General features: G+C 41.5%; 1 protein-coding gene and 1 pseudogene across 2 annotated transcripts; both read right to left on the bottom strand.

Moving 5' to 3' along the window:
- Positions 1 to 5,180, bottom strand: part of LOC134190994 (zinc finger SWIM domain-containing protein 1-like) — a 6,085-nt pseudogene extending 905 nt beyond the window's left edge.
- A 3,221-nt stretch (positions 5,181 to 8,401) lies between these two features.
- On the bottom strand, positions 8,402 to 21,324 carry LOC134191236 (uncharacterized). Of its 2 annotated transcripts, none has more exons than XM_062659833.1 (3): positions 20,085 to 21,261; positions 18,709 to 18,840; positions 8,402 to 8,898 (listed from the first exon to the last, which is right to left on the bottom strand). In XM_062659833.1, the coding sequence occupies exons 1-3, from the start codon at positions 21,136 to 21,138 to the stop codon at positions 8,615 to 8,617; spliced, it is 1,470 nt and encodes a 489-aa protein (XP_062515817.1). In that variant the 5' UTR covers positions 21,139 to 21,261; the 3' UTR covers positions 8,402 to 8,614. The 2 variants fall into 2 exon arrangements, with proteins under 2 accessions (XP_062515817.1, XP_062515818.1); XM_062659834.1 differs by lacking the exon at positions 8,402 to 8,898 and adding an exon at positions 18,365 to 18,554 and having other exon boundaries at positions 18,622 to 18,840; positions 20,085 to 21,324.
- Positions 21,325 to 21,933: the final 609 nt, after the last annotated feature.

Here is a 21,933-nt window from a genome sequence, read left to right as displayed (position 1 = left end):
GCAAATAGACAATCACGTGAACAAACAAACAAAACAAAACAAATACACACAGATGGAAAGGTAAGACAACACCAGCAAACCACAACTAACATAAATGTTTGTGCAAACAAATTGACACCCAGATATGTAGAGGAGAAGACAACAGTAAAATATTATTAACTCATTAACTGATTTAACTGACAAATGGACAGACACAGAGACACAAAACACACAATAAAACAAGCAGACACATCACCTCAACCCAAATGTTGAAAGGAAAAGAAGTGAGAAGATGAAAAGCAGCACATCACTACAATAGCTCAACAGACACGATAAAAAGCAAATCATTTAACAATACCAATCTAACCTCACACCAAAATCATCACATTAAATCAAAAGAAGAAAAAACAAAAACACAAATTAATTGTTTCTTTCACTTACATCTTATGGCTTCTTCCATCATCTTAACCACATCATTGCGACCACAGCGCTTGACAATCTCCAGTAGTGATCCTCCCCACTTACTATCCCACAATGACATCACATTAGTAATATTATTGACTGAAGGATATTGAATGCATCACCTCTCATGTTGGGGACTCGCTCCATGTTTAGGAGAACATCAACACAACACACATGACCATAACAGGCAGCACACCACAGTGGTGTACAAACATTATTATCATTGATATCAACAGGAACAGAACAAGACAAAAGTCTCTCTACAATGGTCACGCGATTATACATTGCAGCCCAATGGATAGTTGTGAATCCCAACTGAGTAAACAAGAAACTGATAAGATAGTGAGAGTGTTTATGTTAAAATATATTAAAGCAACAGACATTCCATTCAACACACACAATGAGACATTCAATAGAATGATCAACACACAAATACAAACAATAGCAAAATGAATGCATTACACTCACAAATATGTTTAATACATGCACAACAGACACCACAATATCACCTCAACCTCTCAATACTCGATCAAACTCACAAAATTATCTTTCTTCATCACATAAATATCTTTGACATTCAATAATACATCCACAATATCTTCCATTCCAAGCCCTGTTCCTACCATCAAAGCCGTCAATCCATCCTGCACACAAGAATGTATTATTATCATTTATCCTCCATCACACTGTACACATGCTGCAAGAAAAAAGAAAATAGAAAATGAAGACGACCTGATAAGACAATAACTACTGCAAAAATACTCTCCAACAGTCCAAGTTGAATCAAATAAAAACCAACAAGATTATTCATCTCTGCATGCAATGGCTGCTTCAGCCAGTCACAAGTCAACACTGCTGCCTCTTGACGAGCAAGAAAAAACGAAAACGTTGATTGTTGGATTAGATTGTTACATCTAGTTGATATCTATCATCTTATCAACAACACATCACACTTTTACACACTCAATCAACTCACACTGCCAGTCCCATTAACGTCTGCTGATTTAGTGAGCAGAAACTCAACTATTTCCTCGTTCTTCTTCCTACACGCCTGTATCAGAAGCGTGTCCTATTTTGAGATCAAACGACGTGCAGTTCATTTCAACATCCAATACACACATTAGAACTCACAACACATACCCAATACTCATCACGCGCATTGACATCAATTCCTGTAGATTCCTTCGAACTTCTTTTTATCCACTGACGAAGGTTCTGTTTGTCGATTCTGTATTTTGTTGCCACACATTGTTCAGAGATGATGCTCTACCTTCCTTCACAATATTCAATTTTTCAGATCTCTTCTCTGCGTGGACAGTTCTTGGCAAATGGCAAACTAAACAATGAGTGTGAACAATGTTAGATACAATGCAGTCTTCGGCTCCAAGGCATGGGTTACTGTTCAAACATGGGTTACTATCATATTTCAAACTGATCAGATCCTTCAGTTATATTCGAGTGCAGTTTATTATTCAAGAAAATATGGTATGTATGTATAGGTTATTGTGTAATTAGCATGCTATATGGCTTTTTAAAGCATGAGGGGCATGGTTATCAAGGTCTAAAACCCTGCTGCTACTAAAAGCCATATAGCATGCTAATCATATAATAAGTAATTTATACCATGGTTATGTGATGTGTATATGATAAGTGAGAGTGCAATATTAACCGGAACTTCTTGCACACTCGCCGTACAATATTTCATATACTCCATCTAAATAAGCACTTGTAACTGGTCGCACGTCTTGTGACCATGGTATAAGTGTATACGTATGCATGCATGCACACATGTATAAATGTATGTATGTATGCGTGTATAAGACACTGTTGGTTTAGACGCAAAGAAACAGAATCATTTTATAAGTTTTGGGTACCATTGGTTGAGTCTGTAACACCATGATTAGATTTCATAGTGTTTTGTGAGTAAAGTGATTTGTTGTAAATTTTGTACGTTTTTGGCGGAGTCGCGCAGACTCCTATAATACTAAGAAAAAATGTATGTATAAGCGTTGTACAATATTTTACAATATCGTCTGTTGGTAATATTCTCAAGCTTCATTGTTCTACACACATCTCTAATTCAGGCCTTGCTTCCCATAGAGAGCAAGCAGACACTACATAAAAGTGTCTTCACTGAAACCAGTGAACCACTATGATGTAGGTAGGTAGGTAGGTAGGTGTAGGTAGGTAGGTAGGTAGGTAGGTAGGTAGATACACAGGTATGTGTAAAATCTGTTAGACAATTACTTGTCAAGGGTTTATCAAGATTAAGCAGTAGTTGTAAGTTCTCATCATGTTTCTCTCCTTCAGTTGAATCTATTGGCACAAAAGAATTAATAAAATGTACTAGTAGTCTCTCATCGATTCGATCAGTGAGTCCATCAGCGCTGAGACCGTGCTTCTACTGACTTGAACTTTTAGTGTTCTGTACGTAGAAGTTTGTGTCTAATAAATTATCGTCAGTCAGTCAGTCAGTTTGCTGTGATTCTACTGACTTGAACTGTCATGTATAATATTTTTAACTTTAGTGTTTTGTATGTAACAAAAGCTTGTGTGTAATGATTATTTTTGTCAGTCAGTCAGTCAGTCAGTCAATCGAGCTAATGGCAAGTATTATGAAGGTCGGTGATTGACTTTGCGTGGACATCATGCGGATTGACTTGGGTCATATTGAGGAACCGTAAGTGCATCTTTCCTACATGTAGTAATACTTCAGTTAGTCGGCGTGCACACCTAGGAATATACATGGAGGTCTGCCTAAAAACAACTCAGGCAGAGGTCAGCGGAAGTACTCGGGTTCGATCCCCTGGTGATTTTGAGGGGCTGGTGCCCCTAACCCATACATGTATCTCCAACAAGAGTATGTAGGTAGGTAGGTATGTAAGTATGTACATGCACAGGTATTCGTAGATGCTGACAGACAATTACCTGTGAAAGGTTTGTCAAGATTAAGCAGTGGTTGTAAGACCTCATCATGTTTCTCTCCTTCAGTTGAATCTATTGGCACAAAAGAATTAATATGGCTGTATGATGTTAAAGATATGTTTGCATATATGCATGGACGCTAGCAGAATCTTATCACTGATCAGTTCCACTTCTTGTCCATTTTCCCAAGCAGAAACCAACTCTTTCATTACATTCAATCTGCTGGTGAAATTGACTCCTGATGCTTCTGAAGCTAAACTAGCAAGTTTGGTAGCAATCTTTGAAGCCTAATGGAATTTTTCAAACTACAACACGGACACGTGCTAATGTATGTAACAGTTGAGAATCACTTTGACAACGCACCTGAGAGTGTACTTTTCTTGATGGTGTTTCAAAGCTAAGGATGGTTGCTGTAGACGGGCTTTGATGAGCAATAGGTGAAAATGCTTTGTGATTAGATTTGTAGTAATCTAAAGACCATCTTCTGTCACAAAGTTCTTCAGTGAACATGTTCAATCCGAGATCAGATCGAGCTGCCAGTATGTGACGACAAGGCAACCTCATTGACTGCCAAGTCATGCACTGGCATGTTGCGGGGGTGACTACTATTGAACTATCGTTGTATGCAACATGGTAATGTTAGTTGCCATCATTTGCGAGCTGTACCTTTGTCTCCATATCCATCTGTTTGGCAACAAATCTGTAGGCATAAGATGTAAGAAACTTCATATAGTTAATCAGTGCTGCATCAGTGATAGAATGGTATGTTACAGGGACTTTGAGAGTAGACAGGCTTGCTTGATAGTCTCGTTCTGATCGAAGCATTCGTAAAATAAGAAAGAACTTGTCAACAAATGTTTCTAGTGATGAGTACCGTGAAATTACTGATTTTAACTTTGCATTCAGGGACTCCAATCTATTGTTGGTATTATTGAGAAAATTTCCTGTGCTATACTGCATCCCCATCGTCCACTGCTTCCTAATAGGGTGCCACTGATCATCAAAATACTTCAACACAATCGGAGGAGCACAATTTTGAAACTGCCTATACAGATCCAGGTACTTTTTTCACTTGGAGCATAGGCCATTTGCTGTACCATTTCAAGGCATGTGCTTCGCTGGCCAGAGGTAATGCCCATCTTCTCCATCGTTATCTCTCTTCGAAACGATCGCAATGCGTGGTATAAGCATATCAAAATAGCAGCAGAAGGGAAACTGGCAGCAAGAACATCTCTCTCTGTCATGTCTTTATCAGCCATTATCACTCTTACAGACTTCCATTCAGGATTGTTTTCTTTGAAAATATTAGCTACACATGTAATTGATGCCTTGGATTCTTCTAATAACAAGAATGCAGCAGGCACTTCAGAATGGCCATTGCCATCTTCTATAAGCATTATATAGAGAGGAAATCTCAATTCCAGCAGCTTGTAAGTCGCATCAATACATAGTAGTTCTGGGTATGCTGAAAACGCCTGCTTCATCTCCTCATCCTGAAAGAAGATGCCTTGCAACACGTTATTGTCACTGACGACAACACTTACACTAGCTTCTACAAGCAAAACACCACAACGTACAAAAAATGCAACTTCAAGGAGAGCTGTTCATAACAGCCATGTACCATATTTGTCTATCAGTTGCTTTACAGCTGTATTTAAATCGTTTCTTGTCTTTCCTGCTCTCACACCAGTACTAATATTGCTCAAGTCTTTTAGCAGCACTACGTTTCCTGTCATTTCTGCCAGCTTGTTCTGAATAATTTTTTTATTTGCTTTTAGTTCTATTAGCTTTTCAGCTTCTTCCTTTGCTTCTAATGGTAGCTTTCTCTGACTGGGAAGTTGTTGAATAGTTCCTGTACAGGTTTATAATATTCAAATAATACTATTTAGTATTAATGCAGCTACCATATTGGTGAATACCGTATTGTCTCTAACATACACACAGGTCTCCAATACAGTTACGTCTCCAATAAAAGCACGCTATGGGACCTCATACAAAGAATGAAAGGCACAGTCTCCAATAAAAGCGCGCATCGCACGCAAAGTACCTATTACCAATAGTCAAACGTAATGTATTGGATGGTAATAAATGATAGCTAAATTGTATTGCTAATGTAACCATGTTGAGTTAAACAACATTGAAATTACATAAGACCCAGTCTGGTCTCTAATAAAGTCACATCTATTAGGCCCTTTGAAAAATTAAGGCCGTGTTTATGTTAGAGATAATACGGTATGTGTTGGCACAGTTCATGTACATGTACAAGATGAATTAATTATTCTTACTCTTGATATTTCATGATTATGGCTCTCTTTAAATCTTCGCACAACTAGTGGTTGACTATCTTCAGAAGCTCTTAGGGACAATTCAAATGGGCAGTCTTTCCTAAAAGTCCTGTTGATGGAAAGCACGAAGAAAAATACAACACAATGAAAATGTAATTGCAAAATTAAATGAAAAACTATGTTGAGTGCAAATACTAAAGTTATAAAATTTGAGAAATTTGCATTAGCAAAAAATTCTGGTATCAATTAATTAAGCTTATGTGCAGTTTAGTGTGTTTGCTTATCCTTTGAAGTTTATTTTTAGTACTGTATGTACAAGGAATATTTAATTATGGTTTGTTATGGAATTGATCGTAAAGCCTAAATCTTAGGGAAATCCTGTTGCTCTTTTATGGCTTGCATACCGAACTCAAGTCAGGCAACACTCACAAGTAACGTTTTCCTTGCACTTCGGTGCAGAAGTAACAGCATGACGAAATTTTTGGTGTGTTTTTAAATGTAGGAATTGTGGTTGTATAAAATTACAAAAATAATATGTAATATGATATAGAAATATGTTTCAGGTTACCGGTTGAATTTTACAAAACAAATCAACCAAAGGTCTGAAATTGTACCCCAACAATTGTTGATATTAATTTTACTGTCGACTAGTTTATATTAAATGTGGTAATTTTCAAATTTGCTAAAGAATTGTAGAATATAGAATATCCAAATGCATCGATCTACACTGCCACCCTGATACAAACTAATAGATGAGAGAGAGTCTTAACATTTCTGCCCAGCACGTGTCTTGCTGTATTTTGAACATGCTTCATTGAAAGACGTTTTTGTCTTTAGAAAGTGTGAAGAAAGAATGAAGACGGTAAAGCAGCAATGATGTATACTGGGTATATGTATGTATTTTCAATAGTGTAGTACAGTACGGTGCAGATGTAACACTACAGCAAAGGTTTCACTGATCAACTATATATATATATATATATATATATATATATATATATATATATATATATATATGAGAGCGAGAGAAATAATATCATATTTTATAACAAACTACTAACAGACAAAACCGGCAAATCCCAAGCAATTACATCAGCATCTAACATTAACCTACTTTGTATATATATGTATATATATATATATATATATATATATATATATATATATATATATATATATATATATATATATATATATATATATATATATACATATATATATAATATATATATATATATATATATATATATATATATATATATATATATATATATATATATATATATATATATATATATATATATATATATATATATATATATATATATATATATATATATATATATATATATATATATATATAAATATATATATATATAATAACAGTATTTGCCGAGCGTAGTTAATTACTGTTTCTTTTTACATTTGTTCTTTTTATCTGAGACTACTGTATGTACAGTATTTTAGCCTGGGGCCACAATTTGACCCATCACCATGGAAAAGGTGTAGGTCCTTGGATTCCTAAACAATTGCTAACGCACAAGCTGCACATACGATGTAGACCGCTTTCCTTCTCCACGGGCAGCGAATTTTTTGCCTCCGTGAATGCAGCTATACGTCATCTCATAGTATATAATTGCGTCAGGAAGGGGACGATTGATTCGCTTTCGGGCAGCCTTAACACTTCTCGAGTCTCTTCTCCATAATTCTGTATGTGTTGATGACTCATACACCGACAATCGCTCTTGTAGGTCGGCGAATGAGTTGAATCTTTTCCCAACAGAAAAGAATGCGGAATCAGTCGAACTTCCCGCCATTCGCCGCTTCTAATTAGCATGACATAATCGGTCACGTGCAAATTACTCCGCATCCGAGGCCGGTACCGGTTCTCTAGCCACTTCGAAAAGAAAAATTTAGCTTCGCGTCAATCAATGGCGCCAACAACATCAAACGAAGAGCATCAGTTACCAAACAGTGACGACATCGCAGCCAAACTTTCTATGCTCACTGCATAGACACCAACTGACAGCCAACAACGAAGGAACAGTTGGTGGCGTTCTCTACATTCTACGCATGCTCAACGATTGATCTACTACGATCACGTGCTTCAGATAAACTCGCGCACGCTAACGTACAAGTCACGTGACTACACGCATATAATTTTAGCATGTCTGCCAAATTATTCTAGCTCTGCATTCAAACGTCACTTTGGCACAATACTAGGCAAAACTGTACGTCAAGTGAATTGCCAATCATTTGACATGACTCTTTGAACCACTGGCACTCTCTAGCTTGCTTATGATCTCTCGCTCAGTGATGTCATCTATGACTAGAAGGTGTAGTCACTAGAAGATGTAGCAAACACTGACACGTGTGCTGGCAGCTGACAGTCAGTAAAGCTAACTCGAGAACAACAACGTGCAACGTATGGTGTATGTTAATTTGGTAGCTAATAAAAATAGTCGACAGATATTCCTGCCTAACAAACACACGCACACACGCACGCACACACGCACGCGCACACACACAACAATAACAACAACTTTATTATTTCATTTTATTTCTAGTATATTTTGCATTGCAAAATTGTTAATTTTATGTTTTCATGTGACGTTATTATAGATTAATTTATAAATAAACTTTAATTAATAATTTCAAGTTAATATTAACATAGCACATCAGTCCACTATGTATATAACAAATGGTCACCTATTTACAACCAACACTCCAAGTATTTCCAATAACATATGTTCTAGCTAATGCTCTACTAGTAGACGAGACTTTACAACACTCCTCATTCAAATGTACAATATTGATAGGTCTTGCAATAGCAACACATTTTAATTACTCGACATTCAAACAATACACGACCGGTTCATATACGATGACAATACAAATGAACAATACTAAATATTACAATCAACATCAAACAATACAACCCAACCGCAACACATAGCAAAATTTCATTTCTTCATCTCTTCGAGCACGCCATTGTATGTAGGATTGGTAATTGAGCGACAAGCCTCTAGCATCTTTTCTGCAGCTGGCTTCCTTCCCAGTTCCTGTGCTAACTGATCAAAGAGAACCTTCACTTTATCACAGTCGTGTGGGTAGGAACTGACAGACACGAGTTGATCAGGCGTTCTGCCACAAGCAGAACCGATGGCATACCACCTGGTGGAGCTGACATGCTGGATGGCACACACAACACGAGACACAAAACGTTCATCCTCACTCATTGATGTACCTGACACAAAACAAATACTAGAGAAAACAATAATTTACAGAACAAACAAACAATAACTTGGAATTAGAAATAGTGTGTGTGTGTGTGTGTGTGTGTGTGTGTGTGTGTGTGTGTGTGTGTGTGTGTGTGTGTGTGTGTGTGTGTGTGTGTGTGTGTGTGTGTGTACACGCGCACGCGAGCGCGCGTATGCATGCTGGGGGGGGGAACGGCCACGGCGCTACGGCTATGGCCGTAGCACTTTTCGAGTCCCAGTTGAGTTCTGCTTGCTCTCAATGCAGAGTCAGAGAAATCATTTTGCTGTCACCGCTCTATGGGAAACGTCCGGGATAGGTCTATTGTATGGTGTGCACGTGTAGACAGCTGTGGTGTACTTGCTAGACAATTAGTTGTAGAGTTTGCGCAGGTCACTCGTTGTTGTAGTTTGACGTTGCTAGTACACAATAAACGACTAGTGCGAGTACACTGTGTAATACACAATAATTGGCGACGAGGATGGCGGCCAGACACGGAAAATTAGGAGAGTTCCAACCAGGTATAGATCAGGTGGAGGACTATCAAGAGAGATTTGTGCTCTATTGTGCAGCCAATAAGCTAGCGGGAGACGACGCAGCGGAGACACGAAAAGCTGTCCCATTAACGTCTGTGCATGGGTTCACCCATATAGGCTCTACTGAAGAGCCTGGTCCGGCCAGCCAAATCGCAGGAAAAGTCAATAGACGAACTCTTTCAGCTCCTGAAAGACCATTATGAACCGAAAGTGGACGTGATCGCGGAACGGTTTCGTTTCTACAATAGGCAACAGCGAGTCGGAGAGTCTATCGCAGAGTATGTCTCAGAATTACGGCGGATATCCAAGAATTGCCAATTTGGTGAGCAATTAAGTACTGCCCTGCGTGATCAGTTAGTCTCTGGACTGTTTCAGGGGACGGTACAACAGAAGCTTTTGAAAGAGGCGAATCTAACCTTGGAGAAAGCCATACGGATCGTCCAAGCAGCGGAGACGTTACGGTTGGAAACACAAACATTGAGAAGAGGCGGCATAACGTGTCTTGCCAATAAACAGACGGATAGAGTGGTTGAGAACGCGTTTACGATTAAGAAGACGTCAGGATCTAAATACAGCCAACCAGGTGGTTTGAATAGAGTGTGTTATCGCTGCAGCGAGAGCGGTCACGACGCAGCCAAATGACGATTTAAGAACCACACCTGCCACTACTGCAAGGCAAAGGGTCATATCATGAAGGCCTGCCGCAAGAAAGCGAGCGGCACGGAGACCAAGCAAGCGCAAAGACCAAGGATCTCATTACGTTGAGAAAGAGAACATGAGTCAGATCAATTTTGTTCTTTGGCTGGAAAGAGCGGAGTCAAAGTGAGTGTGGTAGTAGCTGATACTGAATTAGAGATTGAAGTTGATACAGGCGCTACCGTTACAGTCATAATTACCTCAGGCCATGTATAAACAACGACTTGCTCATGTACAGCTAAAACCCAGTAAGGTCAAGCTACAAAGTTACAACGGAAAGAGACCTAGAGTTACTAGAGAAGCTATGGTGTCAGTGAAACATGGACAGCAGTAATGCAACGAGAGGTTAGTGGTGGTTAATGTGAGGATTAAACTTGCTGTCATGGGACGCAATTGGCTTACACGAATTCGGATGGATTGGGCATCATTATTCAGAGTGGAGCCAGCAACACCTATGGATAGGAATCCTACTGAGGAATTTCCCGAGCTATTTGCGGACAGCATGGATACGCTTCAGGGGTATGAGGCAAAAATTCGAGTATCTGCAGAGGCGCAACCAGTGTTTCATCGACCAAGGGCCGTACCCTATGCATTGCAAGAGAAGGTCGAGAAAGAACTTGAAAAATTACAATTAACAAGAAGGAATCATCCGACCTGTAGAGAGAAGCGAGTGGGCGGCACTTGTCGTAGTGGTGAGGAAGAGTGATGGTTCAGTTAGAGTATGTGGAGACTATAAAGTAACCATCAACCTCTCCTTGGAGTCACATACGTATCCTATGCCCAACCCACAGGATCTGTTTGCAACTCTAGCTGGAGGCCAGTATTTCACTCAACTTGACATGAAGCAAACTTATCAGCAAATTAAGATGCATGCGGATAGTCAAAGTATCTCACAGTGAATACATCCAAGGGACTATTCGTATACACCAGAATGGCTTTTGGCATTACTACAGCTCTTGTCATTTGGCAGAGGGCTATGGATGGAATTTTGGCAAAATCCCTGAAGTACCCTCCTATTTAGATGACATTTTGGTGGTTGGGTCGTCGGAAGCAGAGCATGATGAGAGGCTACGACAAGTCTTGAAAAGGTTGGATCAAGTCGGGGTCTGGTTGAAGAAAACCAAGTGTGAATTCAAGAAAACTCAGGTAGAATACTTGGGTCATGTGGTGGATGCCCAAATACTGCGACTAGCAGAGAAGAAGCTAAGTGCTATTAGGCAAGTTCTAGAGCCACCTAATGTGGCTGAGCTCAAAGATTTCCTGGGTTTATTGAACTATTACAACCGGTTTCTATCACGATTGTCCTCCGCTTTACAACTCTTACATGTGTTATTGGAAAAGAATAACACCTGGAAATGGCAAAGAGAACAGAAGAGAGCTTTTCTGGAGGCAAAGCAGAAATTGTTAGACTCTAGTGTCTTGACACACTATGATCTGCAGAATCCAGTACGGTTGACATGTGATGCCTCACCTTATGGTGTGGGCGCTTGTGTAAGCGATGTTATGGCTGATGGTTCCGTGCAACTTATTGCTTTCTCATCAAGAACCCTATCCAAGGCGGAACGAAACTATGCACAATTGGAAGGGGAAGCACTGGCGCTAACTTTTGGTGTGAAACAATTTTACAAATACCTGGTGGGACGTTTATTCACGTTAATCACGGACAACAGACCTCTGTTGAAAATTCTGGGTCTAAAGAAAGAAGTTCCATCGTTAGCTGCTGCCCGCCTGCAACGATGGGCAACTAATTCTTAGTGCATATAACTATGGTCTTGAATACATCTCAGGAGTCGACAATAAAGAAGCGGACATGTTGACAAGATTGCCTGTTCCTGGAGATGTCACTGATCCGAATAAAGAAATCTACGGCCTAGACTACTGTGAGCAGTATTCTGTCACTGCAAAAGAAGTAGCCATCGAAACTGGTCACCATACAGTCCTCAGAAAAAGTATATGAACAAACTCCTTTTGGTTGGAATCTTTAGACACAAGTACCTCCAGAGTTACAGCTCTATTATAGGCGGGCTGAGGAACTAACCATTGAAAAAAGATGTTTTTTTGTGGGGAAATCGAGTGATTATACCGCCAAATGTGCAATCCACTGTCTTACGAAAGCTACATGAAAGGCATCTCGGAATCAGCCGAATGAAAGCACTCGCACGCAGCTTTATCTGGTGGCCAAGACTGGATAGATATATTAAAGATTTAGTCAGATCCTGTCCCGACTGTCAGAGTTCTAGAAATCTTCCAGGCCACACAGCTTCACATCCTTGGATTTTTCCAGAAGGACCTTGGAGAAAGATACATGCAGATTTTGCAGATTGGAAAGGAAAGCAATTTCTACTGTTAATTGACGCCTACTCCAAATGACCAGAAATTTACAAACTGGTGTCTCATTCTACTGCGACGCAGATTGTAGAAGCCATGAGGAGAACATTCAGTTTTCATGGTATTCCTCACAAGCTGGTCACGGACAACGGACCACAGTTCGTTGATCGCGAGTTTGAGAAGTTCATCAGAGGTAATGGTATTAGACACCTACGTACACCTCGCTATCTGGCATCTAACGGACAAACAAAGAGATTGGTGCAGGAACTGAAAAAGAGCCTCATGACCAAGCCAGTAAGACGATCTATTAGTCATCAAATCTCTTTGTTTTTATTGAAGTACAAGACTACACTTAACTGTGCTACGGAAAGGACACCCGCCGAGATGTTAATGAAGAGAGAGCTGAGGACTAAGTTGACACTCTTACGTTCTGATAGAAGAAGTGAAAGATACTCAATATGATCAATACCAGCAAGCTTCAGCAGAAACAAGTTTGAAACCCGGGTCAAACAGTCAGTATTTTGAATCCCAGAAGAGACGGACGAGGAAAATGGCTTCATGGAGTAATACTACTAAGACTGGGACCAGTGAACTATTTGGTGAAAGTAGATGGACAACCTAGATATGTACACGTAGAACACCCGAGAGTTCGAGATATCAAAAGTAGACCGGTACGTACCTATTTCTGAGCCTACATCTATGGATGCTGTTGGAGTAAACATACCTGATGTAGAGATACCAGTATCAATGCCTAAACAAGTAGAACAACCTGCAGCAGAACAAACAAATAAATCTGTGGAAGTTCCACTTAACCCACTGCCTACGACTTGCAGCATCAGCGACATTCCCTTCCATTTCCGACGTCTTTAGTGCGCAACAAACTTCTTTACTCAGCGAGCAAACATCACATGACAATGACTCACCTCACAAGAATGCACCCACGTAACTCACGTGATCGCTCACGTGTACAAATTAGTGTTTGACCTCGTTTTTGCCGACCAATCAACACAAAATTGAAAGTACATGTGTACTGTATCGTATGCGTACGTTGCCAAACAGTATATCATATTTCTATTTTCTCTCACATACAGTACAAAAAACGCAAAATTAAATAATTGTCGAGCGTAACGAGGCTTCTAATCCGGGTCGCACCACAGAAATGGGCGTGGTCCTATATGGCTCTCCATCGAGGTTTTGGTATATATATGGTTAACCAGTGCAAGATCCACTACCTTCTAACCAGCCAACAGAAGTATCTACAGCAAAGGAAGCAGATGATGTTACAGAAGAAGCACCAGGAAGACGATATCCCAAGAGATAGCATAGACCTTTTCTGACTCCCAAAAGCTTTTTAGGTTGTTTTAGAACAGCGCAGACAATTTGTAGTTTATTAGATGACGCCTAACGTCGAAATTTTACCAAAACGAATTCGTCTTGGGTTTTCCGCAATCGAAGCCGTTTGTAAAAATGACTATAGACTTTACAGACTGTTTAAGTTAAGCGTGAGCGAAATGTGTATCCATTCCATTCAAAAGTTCAACGTCTCAGTCAAACTCAAAGACGAAAAGCATCAAAATCCCATTGGGACGAAAGATTCTTCCCAGTTCCATTCGAACGAAAGAATCCCAGTGAAACGATGAACATCACCCTTGGATGAGATCTTTGATAATGTTCCATAGTTTCTCGTAGATGATTAGAGTCGTTTGAGCGGTGGGGGCACAGTGTTGGGCTTGCTCTGAAAGATCCATTTGCGTAAATTTCTTGGATAGAATAAAATCCAATTTGATGAGTTTTTTTGGTGGAACCTATACTATATTGTCTCTATCTGTCGAATTCTCATCACGACCGTCCTCTTCTCATCCTCGGTGAGATCGAATTGTTCCAATTGTTTTATGAGGTGGTATTTGATGTTGTATTTAGATCTTTATAGGTAGTGGGTGTTTGGTCCCGCTCTCGGGCGTTTTACGTCGTAGATGCTACCACATCCTACGCATAGTATTCTCATTCACACCTTTTAAATTTTGCACCACACTTACATTTTTTAGGAATGAGATCGATTCATTCGAATTTGGGAGGAGGATGGAGGGCGCAATACTAACACTCGTCGTCGTAGTATGGCCCTTTTGGGTCCGACAACGAGGACATTGGATATCCTCTCGAAATTCGTGGCAAGTACCGATGCCATATTAATCGTCTGCTTTGCACGTACATAACATCCCATATTTATAGGCTATATTCTCCTCATATGTTTTTAGCTGATAGGGCGCAATATTTTATATAACCGATTATATAGTCATGGAGGAGCTCGTATATCTCTTGAACTTGTACGACCAAAGTGATATCAGTGCGGTGACGCTCGACTGTGCATTGAGTAATTTGAATCCACCCGCTAAGAAGCTCACGTACCTCTTTCAACTATACGACCATGAGCATATCGGTGGTACGGCACTCGACTATGCATTGCGCGTACTGACAACAAAGATGTTGAAATACTCTTAGAACTACGTGAGCATGATAAAATCGGTGATGGGCACTCGACACGGCATTGCGTGTTCTGAGACCTCCCGAAAAAGATATAGATGTAGCGGAAGCGTCGTAAAAACCCAAGCAGGAAGAGGAGATCAAAGAGGACTCGTACGACAAACCTTGGTGTATGCCGGGTTGGAGGCCATCTCCTGAACCGCCAGCCGAGGAACCAAAACATATCAAAAGATATTCTTTCTATAAGGATTGATGGTGATAATGTGAGTGAGTTTGGTCAATCTGAATCAATAACAGCCTAGCTGTAACACAATCGCACGATTTCTTCGTGATCTCCATCTTCGGCACATGTCATGGCCCATTCGAGGTCGGTGGCGCCCCATCTATGGCATAGAATCACGATCCTAATGTGACCGTACCTGGCAGCGTGAGCCATGGTAGTTTTGAAGGCTTCGGCATCCCAATCGTGGCACAAGCGCACTATGGATTCGTGACCGTTGCTTGCAGCATACACCATAGACAGGTCGACGTCTGTGGCTCCCAAATCACGACATAGTCGCACGACAGATTCATGGCCTTCTTCTGCGGCATACGCCATAGCCCGGTCGATCTCGTGGGCACCCCAATCGCGACACAAGCGAACTATAGATTCCTGACTCTTGCATGCAGCACACACCATAGCCTTGTCGACGTCGCGGTGGCTCTCCATTCGTGACATATAGTCGTACTATATTTTCATGGCCACCGTCTGCTGCTCAGGCCATGGACTGATCGAAATTGATGACACCCAAATCACGACACAGGCGCATGACGTTTTCCTGACCACCACTTGCTGTCCATAACATAGCCAAGTCAAAATCGGTCGCTCCCAATTCTCGACATAAATGGACGAGTTCCTCGTGACCACCTTCTGCAGCCCATACCATGAATTCGTCGATCTCAACTTTGTTATATTTGTGACACAATCGCACGATGTGGGTGTGACCTCCATAGGCAGCCATGTTCATAGCCTCTTGGATGTGAGTTGCGCCGAGTTGTCGAGCCAGGTGCACCTTAATGGTATGGCCGCAGGTGGCAGCCATAGTTACGATTTGATTAGGAGAAAGAGTACGCCCATCTACAATGAGATCTCTCTCATTGGGATGCATTCAAACACCCAACCAGTAAACTCCGAAAACTTTCTGCGTATGCATAGGAAGTTCGGCAAGAGTCGAACCGTAATAACGCACCGCCTAAGCATCGGCAAGAATTCGTAGAGGTATCACCATCGTGTATATACTATAGATCACATTTGTCTAATAGTAACTAGGGCGTTCAATGCGAGCTTTTGAGTCTCGGCTGCCGAGTCGGGGTGCGCGCCTTTGACTTGGAAAGATACTAGATATATACATACGTTAGACTCACGGACGGAAGACAAGGGGTGGAGGAGCAAAATAGATGGGGTAAATCCATCTCCAACGCAAGGATATACTAACGCAAGGACAAAAACACTAGCGCAGGGAGAAAAGTACGCCAGAAACGAGTAATCCATACAAACGGTATTGGCTTCCTAGAAGCCTTATATAACTAGAAAGGGTGCGCCAGAATCGGCACTCTATATATTACTGCTGTAGTCTTCGAGTTGTTCTCTACGAAACAAGAGAAGCTAATCCTATACGATAATACGCCAACCCACGCTTTCGTCTGTCTGTCTGTCTGGATGGATGGATGGATGAATGTCTGTAACGCGCCGATCGACACGACGCCGGTCTCCGATTGTCGCGAAACGCGGCGGCCCGGTCGAGTTCGACCGTCCAAGACAAACGATCGAGTCGGATTTTGCCTACACTGCATCCGACGGCCAGAAATGAGACTTTGGCGGCCTAAAATAACATGCGCCGGAGTTCTTATAGCAAGCCATCACCTGCACAGAAAATTGCAAACTTCGAGTGTAACAAAGTCATTTCATGATACCTAAGTGTGAATAGAGATTTGCTACCAATGTGTAATCCAGCAATAGAAGTAACCTACACATTAATTAAATGAGTCATATTATAAGGTCCAGACACATAGTGCCATCCGTGCCTAGGCCAAAAACACGTGTGAAACGACATGGACCTATACACACGTGACAGCTAGCGCACGTGGTGTAAGCAACCTAGCACGGAGGAGAACTGGGCACGAGTCTAATGCATGACTAGGTGATAAAGGAGAAGTCCAACAAAAGGCCTGTCCACACTGGCAACTGGATCTCGATCCAACCGCAACGCTGTCCACACTTGCAACTCGATCGCGATCGGATCTCGACCCGTCCGATCCACATCGCGAGGTGGTTTGGATCGCGATCAGTTGAATCCAATTAGAAATAGTGGGCGTTACCTTCACGTACGCTACGCGTGTAGTCGGAACATGTACCACTCCTCACTCGTCTTTGTTCTCGCTCACCTTACGTCGCTGTATCAACGCTTTCCACAAGCAAAGAAGCCACACGTACACATCGGTCATCAGTCACGTGATATCGAAAATGAGGAGAGGTATCGTTTTCAAAGTGCAGTATGGACGCTCGTTATCCCGATCGAATCGCGATCCGATCGCGATTCATTCTGGTCTATGTTAGCCTCGTACCAGACCCTCTCGCGCCATCGTGCCCGGTTCCCGTATAATACAACCGGCGTTGTCGTGCTATACGGGAACCGGGCACGACGGCGCGAGAGGATCTGATATGAGGCTAGTCTATGTGTGGACAGGCCTAAAAATGAACTTAACCTGTATGAGTAGATCTTACGAAGACAGATCAATCCGTATAAGTTACTCCGTTATCATTGTTTTTGTATACGAGAACAAGGGACGTTACTGTGATGTGCAACGCCCACGCGCCTACTCCGCGCTTCCTGGTCGATTAATTAAGCCCCGCCCACTGCAAACGAATCAATGCGTTTACGGATGACTGCTACGGATATATCGAGAATGACGAATGTGAATGCGAAGATATTATGAAGATCTGCCTTCTTGCCGTCAGTGGTTCCTCTCTAAAGTAAAATGGTGTCGGTAGAGCTGTTTTTCCGCCAGACTTTGAAGCAGAATTCCTCAATACCACGGCTTACCTAGAGAACGCGCTTGTGCTTGAGTATTTGTTTATCCTTGTTCTTTTAATGTCTGAAGAGAAACGTTCAGCGCGCCGTCTGGTGTGTGCTACAGAGGACGTTGCCATTATCACATCCGGTCTGCTCACTTTCTTGATTGGTAGAAGGTTACAATCCCGGATGTCCAAATAGGATCATCCTCTGTTGCACACGACGGACAGCGCTCTGAACGTTTCTCTTCGGATATTAAAAGAACAAGGATAAAGAAATACTCAAGCATAAGCGCGTTCTCTAGGTAAGTCGTGGTATTGAGGAATTCTGCTTCAAAGTCTGGCGGAAAAACAACTCTACCGACACCATTTTAATTTAGAGAGGAACCACTGACGACAAGAAGGCAGATATTCATAATATCTTCGCATTCACATTCGGCAATCTCGATATATCCGTAGCAGTCATCCGTAGATTCGTTGCAGTGGGCGGAGCTTAATCGACCAGGAGCAGGCGCGTGGGCGTTGCACATCACAGAAACATCACTCATTCTCCTACACAAAGCGAAGATAACGGAGTAACTTATACCGATCGATTTGTCTTCGTAAGATCTACTCATACAAGTTAAGTTCATTTTTGTTGGACTTCCCCTCTAGAATCAATTTAAAGTATGCGCATTAGACATATTTTTGTATACTAACTTACTACCTTGTGAATCACGAAATGCATGCTCAGGTACCAGTGGTGGTGGTGCTCTGTCACTTTGAGATGTTGACAGAAGACTGGCTTGACTCGGCTGTTGAGATGTTGACACAGGAGTAGCTTGACTCGGTTGTTTCTCTATCAATAATATTAAGACAGTTAAACATTGTACTTGACAAGCATGCGTCTAAGAGAAGACCAATATAGACTTGTAACTTACGCAAGAATAAGTTTTATAAGAAATATACATACATCGTTACATTCTGGCACAATGAAGATAAAGAGCATACTCTAAAAGGAAACAGTGACTCACTGAGTGAGCATAACCGACACTGGCACCCACTCAGTTGTTTTAAACCGTCTAGGGCTACTTTATGACGTCATCATATCTCTTATTGTACTGGGACAGTAAGTGAGTGATTCTATAATTGACTAGTTTAGCCGGAAACGTTTCTTTCAGCACTCAAACCAGTATATAGAGATGATGTAGAATAGATATAAAAGGAGAAAAAGCCACCAGAGAGAAATCCAAACTCTGGGCTACATCTAACCATGATCTAACACACACACACACACACACACACACACACACACACACACACACACACACACACACACACAGACACACACACACACACACAGACACACACACACACACACAGACACACACACACACACACACACACACACACACACACCACACACACACACACACACACACACACACACACACACACACACACACAGACACACACACACACACACACACACACACAGACACACACACACACACACACACACACACACACACACACCACACACACACACACACACACACACACACACACACACACACCCACACACACACACACACACACACACACACAGCCACACACACACACACACACACACACACACACACACACACACACACACACACACACACACACACACACGCACACACACACACACAGCCACACACACACACACACACACACACACACACACACACACACACTCACACACACACACACACACACGCGCGCGCACACACACACACACACACAGCCACACACACACACACACACACACACACACACACACACACACACACACACTCACACACAGACAGACAGACACACACACACACACACACACACACACACACACACACACACACACACACACACACACAGACACAGACACAGACACAGACACACACACAGACACACACACAGACACACACACACACACACACACACACACACACACACACACACACACACACACACAGCCACACACACACACACACACACACACACACACACACACACACACACACACACACACACAGACACAGTTTTATATATTAGATTTCTTACCAAAGAGAAATTTTTTTGTATTTATAAGATGCCAGAGAAAGGCGACTGATAGAGAAGCAGCGTATGATTGATAATAGTCAACTTTGGAACTCTTTGAACCCCAATCAGAAACAGCTTTCATGACCATCACCTTAGCTCCACCAAAACTACTGTTTGCCTGTCTCATAAAGTGGTATGACTCCATATCAGCCGCTATCGTTTTCCGAGTCCCTGATTCCCGTGCTAATTGCAGACTAGTCTGCAAGTTTTCTGTAACGTTCACAAGAGTTAGCATAGGCTCGAAAACAGCAGTAATTTCATCAGCAGCTAGAAAGTTCGGGTGCCTTGTAATGTAACCTTTACCTTCATCAGTGAGACAAAAGACATCGTTTTGTTTAATGCAAGGATGTTCATCCTTTTGCATAACTTGTAGAACTTCCTCGCATGCATTTCTAGTGACGCCAGATAGCTGTTCCGTCACGCTATCGATAAGCTTCTTAGCCGTCAGACCTTTTGGGTTTTCTTCTAGGCATTGGAGAATGTATTGTCGCACCAGACGAGGGCTATCACATCGAGACTCTTGAGGAACATAATCTAGCCAAACTTGTGGATTTGCACTGGCTGAACTAACAGCCTCACCTAGAATCGTCTTCATGCAATCGGGCAAGACCTGGAGTAAACAATGTTTTGCGTTAACCCGCGTAACACCGCTAGCTAACTCTTTCCCTCCCTCGAACCAGATTGTTTCTTTGGCGACTACAACGCTGCCCAGGCTCAGCTTTTTCTCGTCTCCAGCGCAGATACCCGTCATCACGACAGCATTCGCAGTGAAGTACTCTGCCAGCTTGCTTACTAGCACTTGACATTCGCTACCACCAGTATCTGCCTGTGAGGCTAGAGCCACTGTGAAAGAAGTAGAATTCCATTGCCATTCGCACACTACAACGCCGGGGGGATATTCATCCTTCCCCATAAACTTGCTGCCGGTCTGGTACTCGATTAGTCCTTTGGTTGCCTCTAACTCCAATCCCAAAGCACAAACTACTACAAGATTTACGTGAGTCTTCTCGGCCATTTTGGGTTGTTGGCACCCCACGAGTCTCTGTATTACGTAAGTGGGCCGTGCGTGGGAGTCTAGATGCCCGGATAGCACGTCTCTGCAAGTACATGTACGTACATGTATTCCCTAGCTAGAAGGGGCAGTCCCACGGAATAACAACCTAGGCGTTAATTAAAATAGCTTTTGGCGAGAGAATTTGAATGGCGTTAGTTTTACGTCTATATTTGCTTCCGTTGTTGAACTAAAAATCATTGCTTTCTGCAGTAAATAACGTCATTGATTTCAAAGTCAACAAAATTCGCGCAAGTGAGCGTTTTAGTGATAATGTGGAAAGTGTGCCAGACATCCGTTTGTGTTACTGGCTTGACTGTCCTCGCTAGAGCCAGACTCGCTGATTTCTCTCTGGCTCTTGCATATATAGAGCGTGTGAGCTCCATCTCTAGCCAGGCATCAGGGTCGGTCAGTGGATGGTTCGGCCATTTAATTTTCTAAATTTCAATTTTCATGTTTTCATTTTTCAATTTTCAATTTTTAGTTAATTTTTTAAAAAAATTTAATTTATAATTTTTAATGTTTTACTTGCATTCTTATTTAAAAATTTTGTGTTTATTATTCTAACTTTTAATTTTTGATTTTTAATTTTTAATTTTTAATTTTTAATTTTTAATTTTTAATTTTTAATTTTTCATATTTTTTGTAAAATGGTTTTCATCTTTTGATGTTTGATTCTTGTGATCTTTAGATTTATCTTTTACGCTGCTTTGGAGGAATAATCATCTAAATAATCAACAACAGAATGATCTAAGTAAA

This window comes from Corticium candelabrum, chromosome 15, assembly GCF_963422355.1.
Source record: "Corticium candelabrum chromosome 15, ooCorCand1.1, whole genome shotgun sequence".
NCBI classification, from domain to species: Eukaryota; Metazoa; Porifera; class Homoscleromorpha; order Homosclerophorida; family Plakinidae; genus Corticium; species Corticium candelabrum.
Note: the sequence above shows the minus strand (reverse complement) of the source record. Positions and strands in the feature narration are given on the sequence as shown.

Coding starts and splice junctions, on each gene's coding strand:
- LOC134191236 (XM_062659833.1), bottom strand. CDS start 21,138: ATGGCCGAGAAGACTCACGTAAATCTTGTAGTAGTTTGTGCTTTGGGA. Junction 18,841..20,084: donor TACAAAAAAATTTCTCTTTG/GTAAGAAATCTA, acceptor TATTATTGATAG/AGAAACAACCGAGTCAAGCT. Junction 8,899..18,708: donor TGCATTTCGTGATTCACAAG/GTAGTAAGTTAG, acceptor GTTTTGTGTCAG/GTACATCAATGAGTGAGGAT.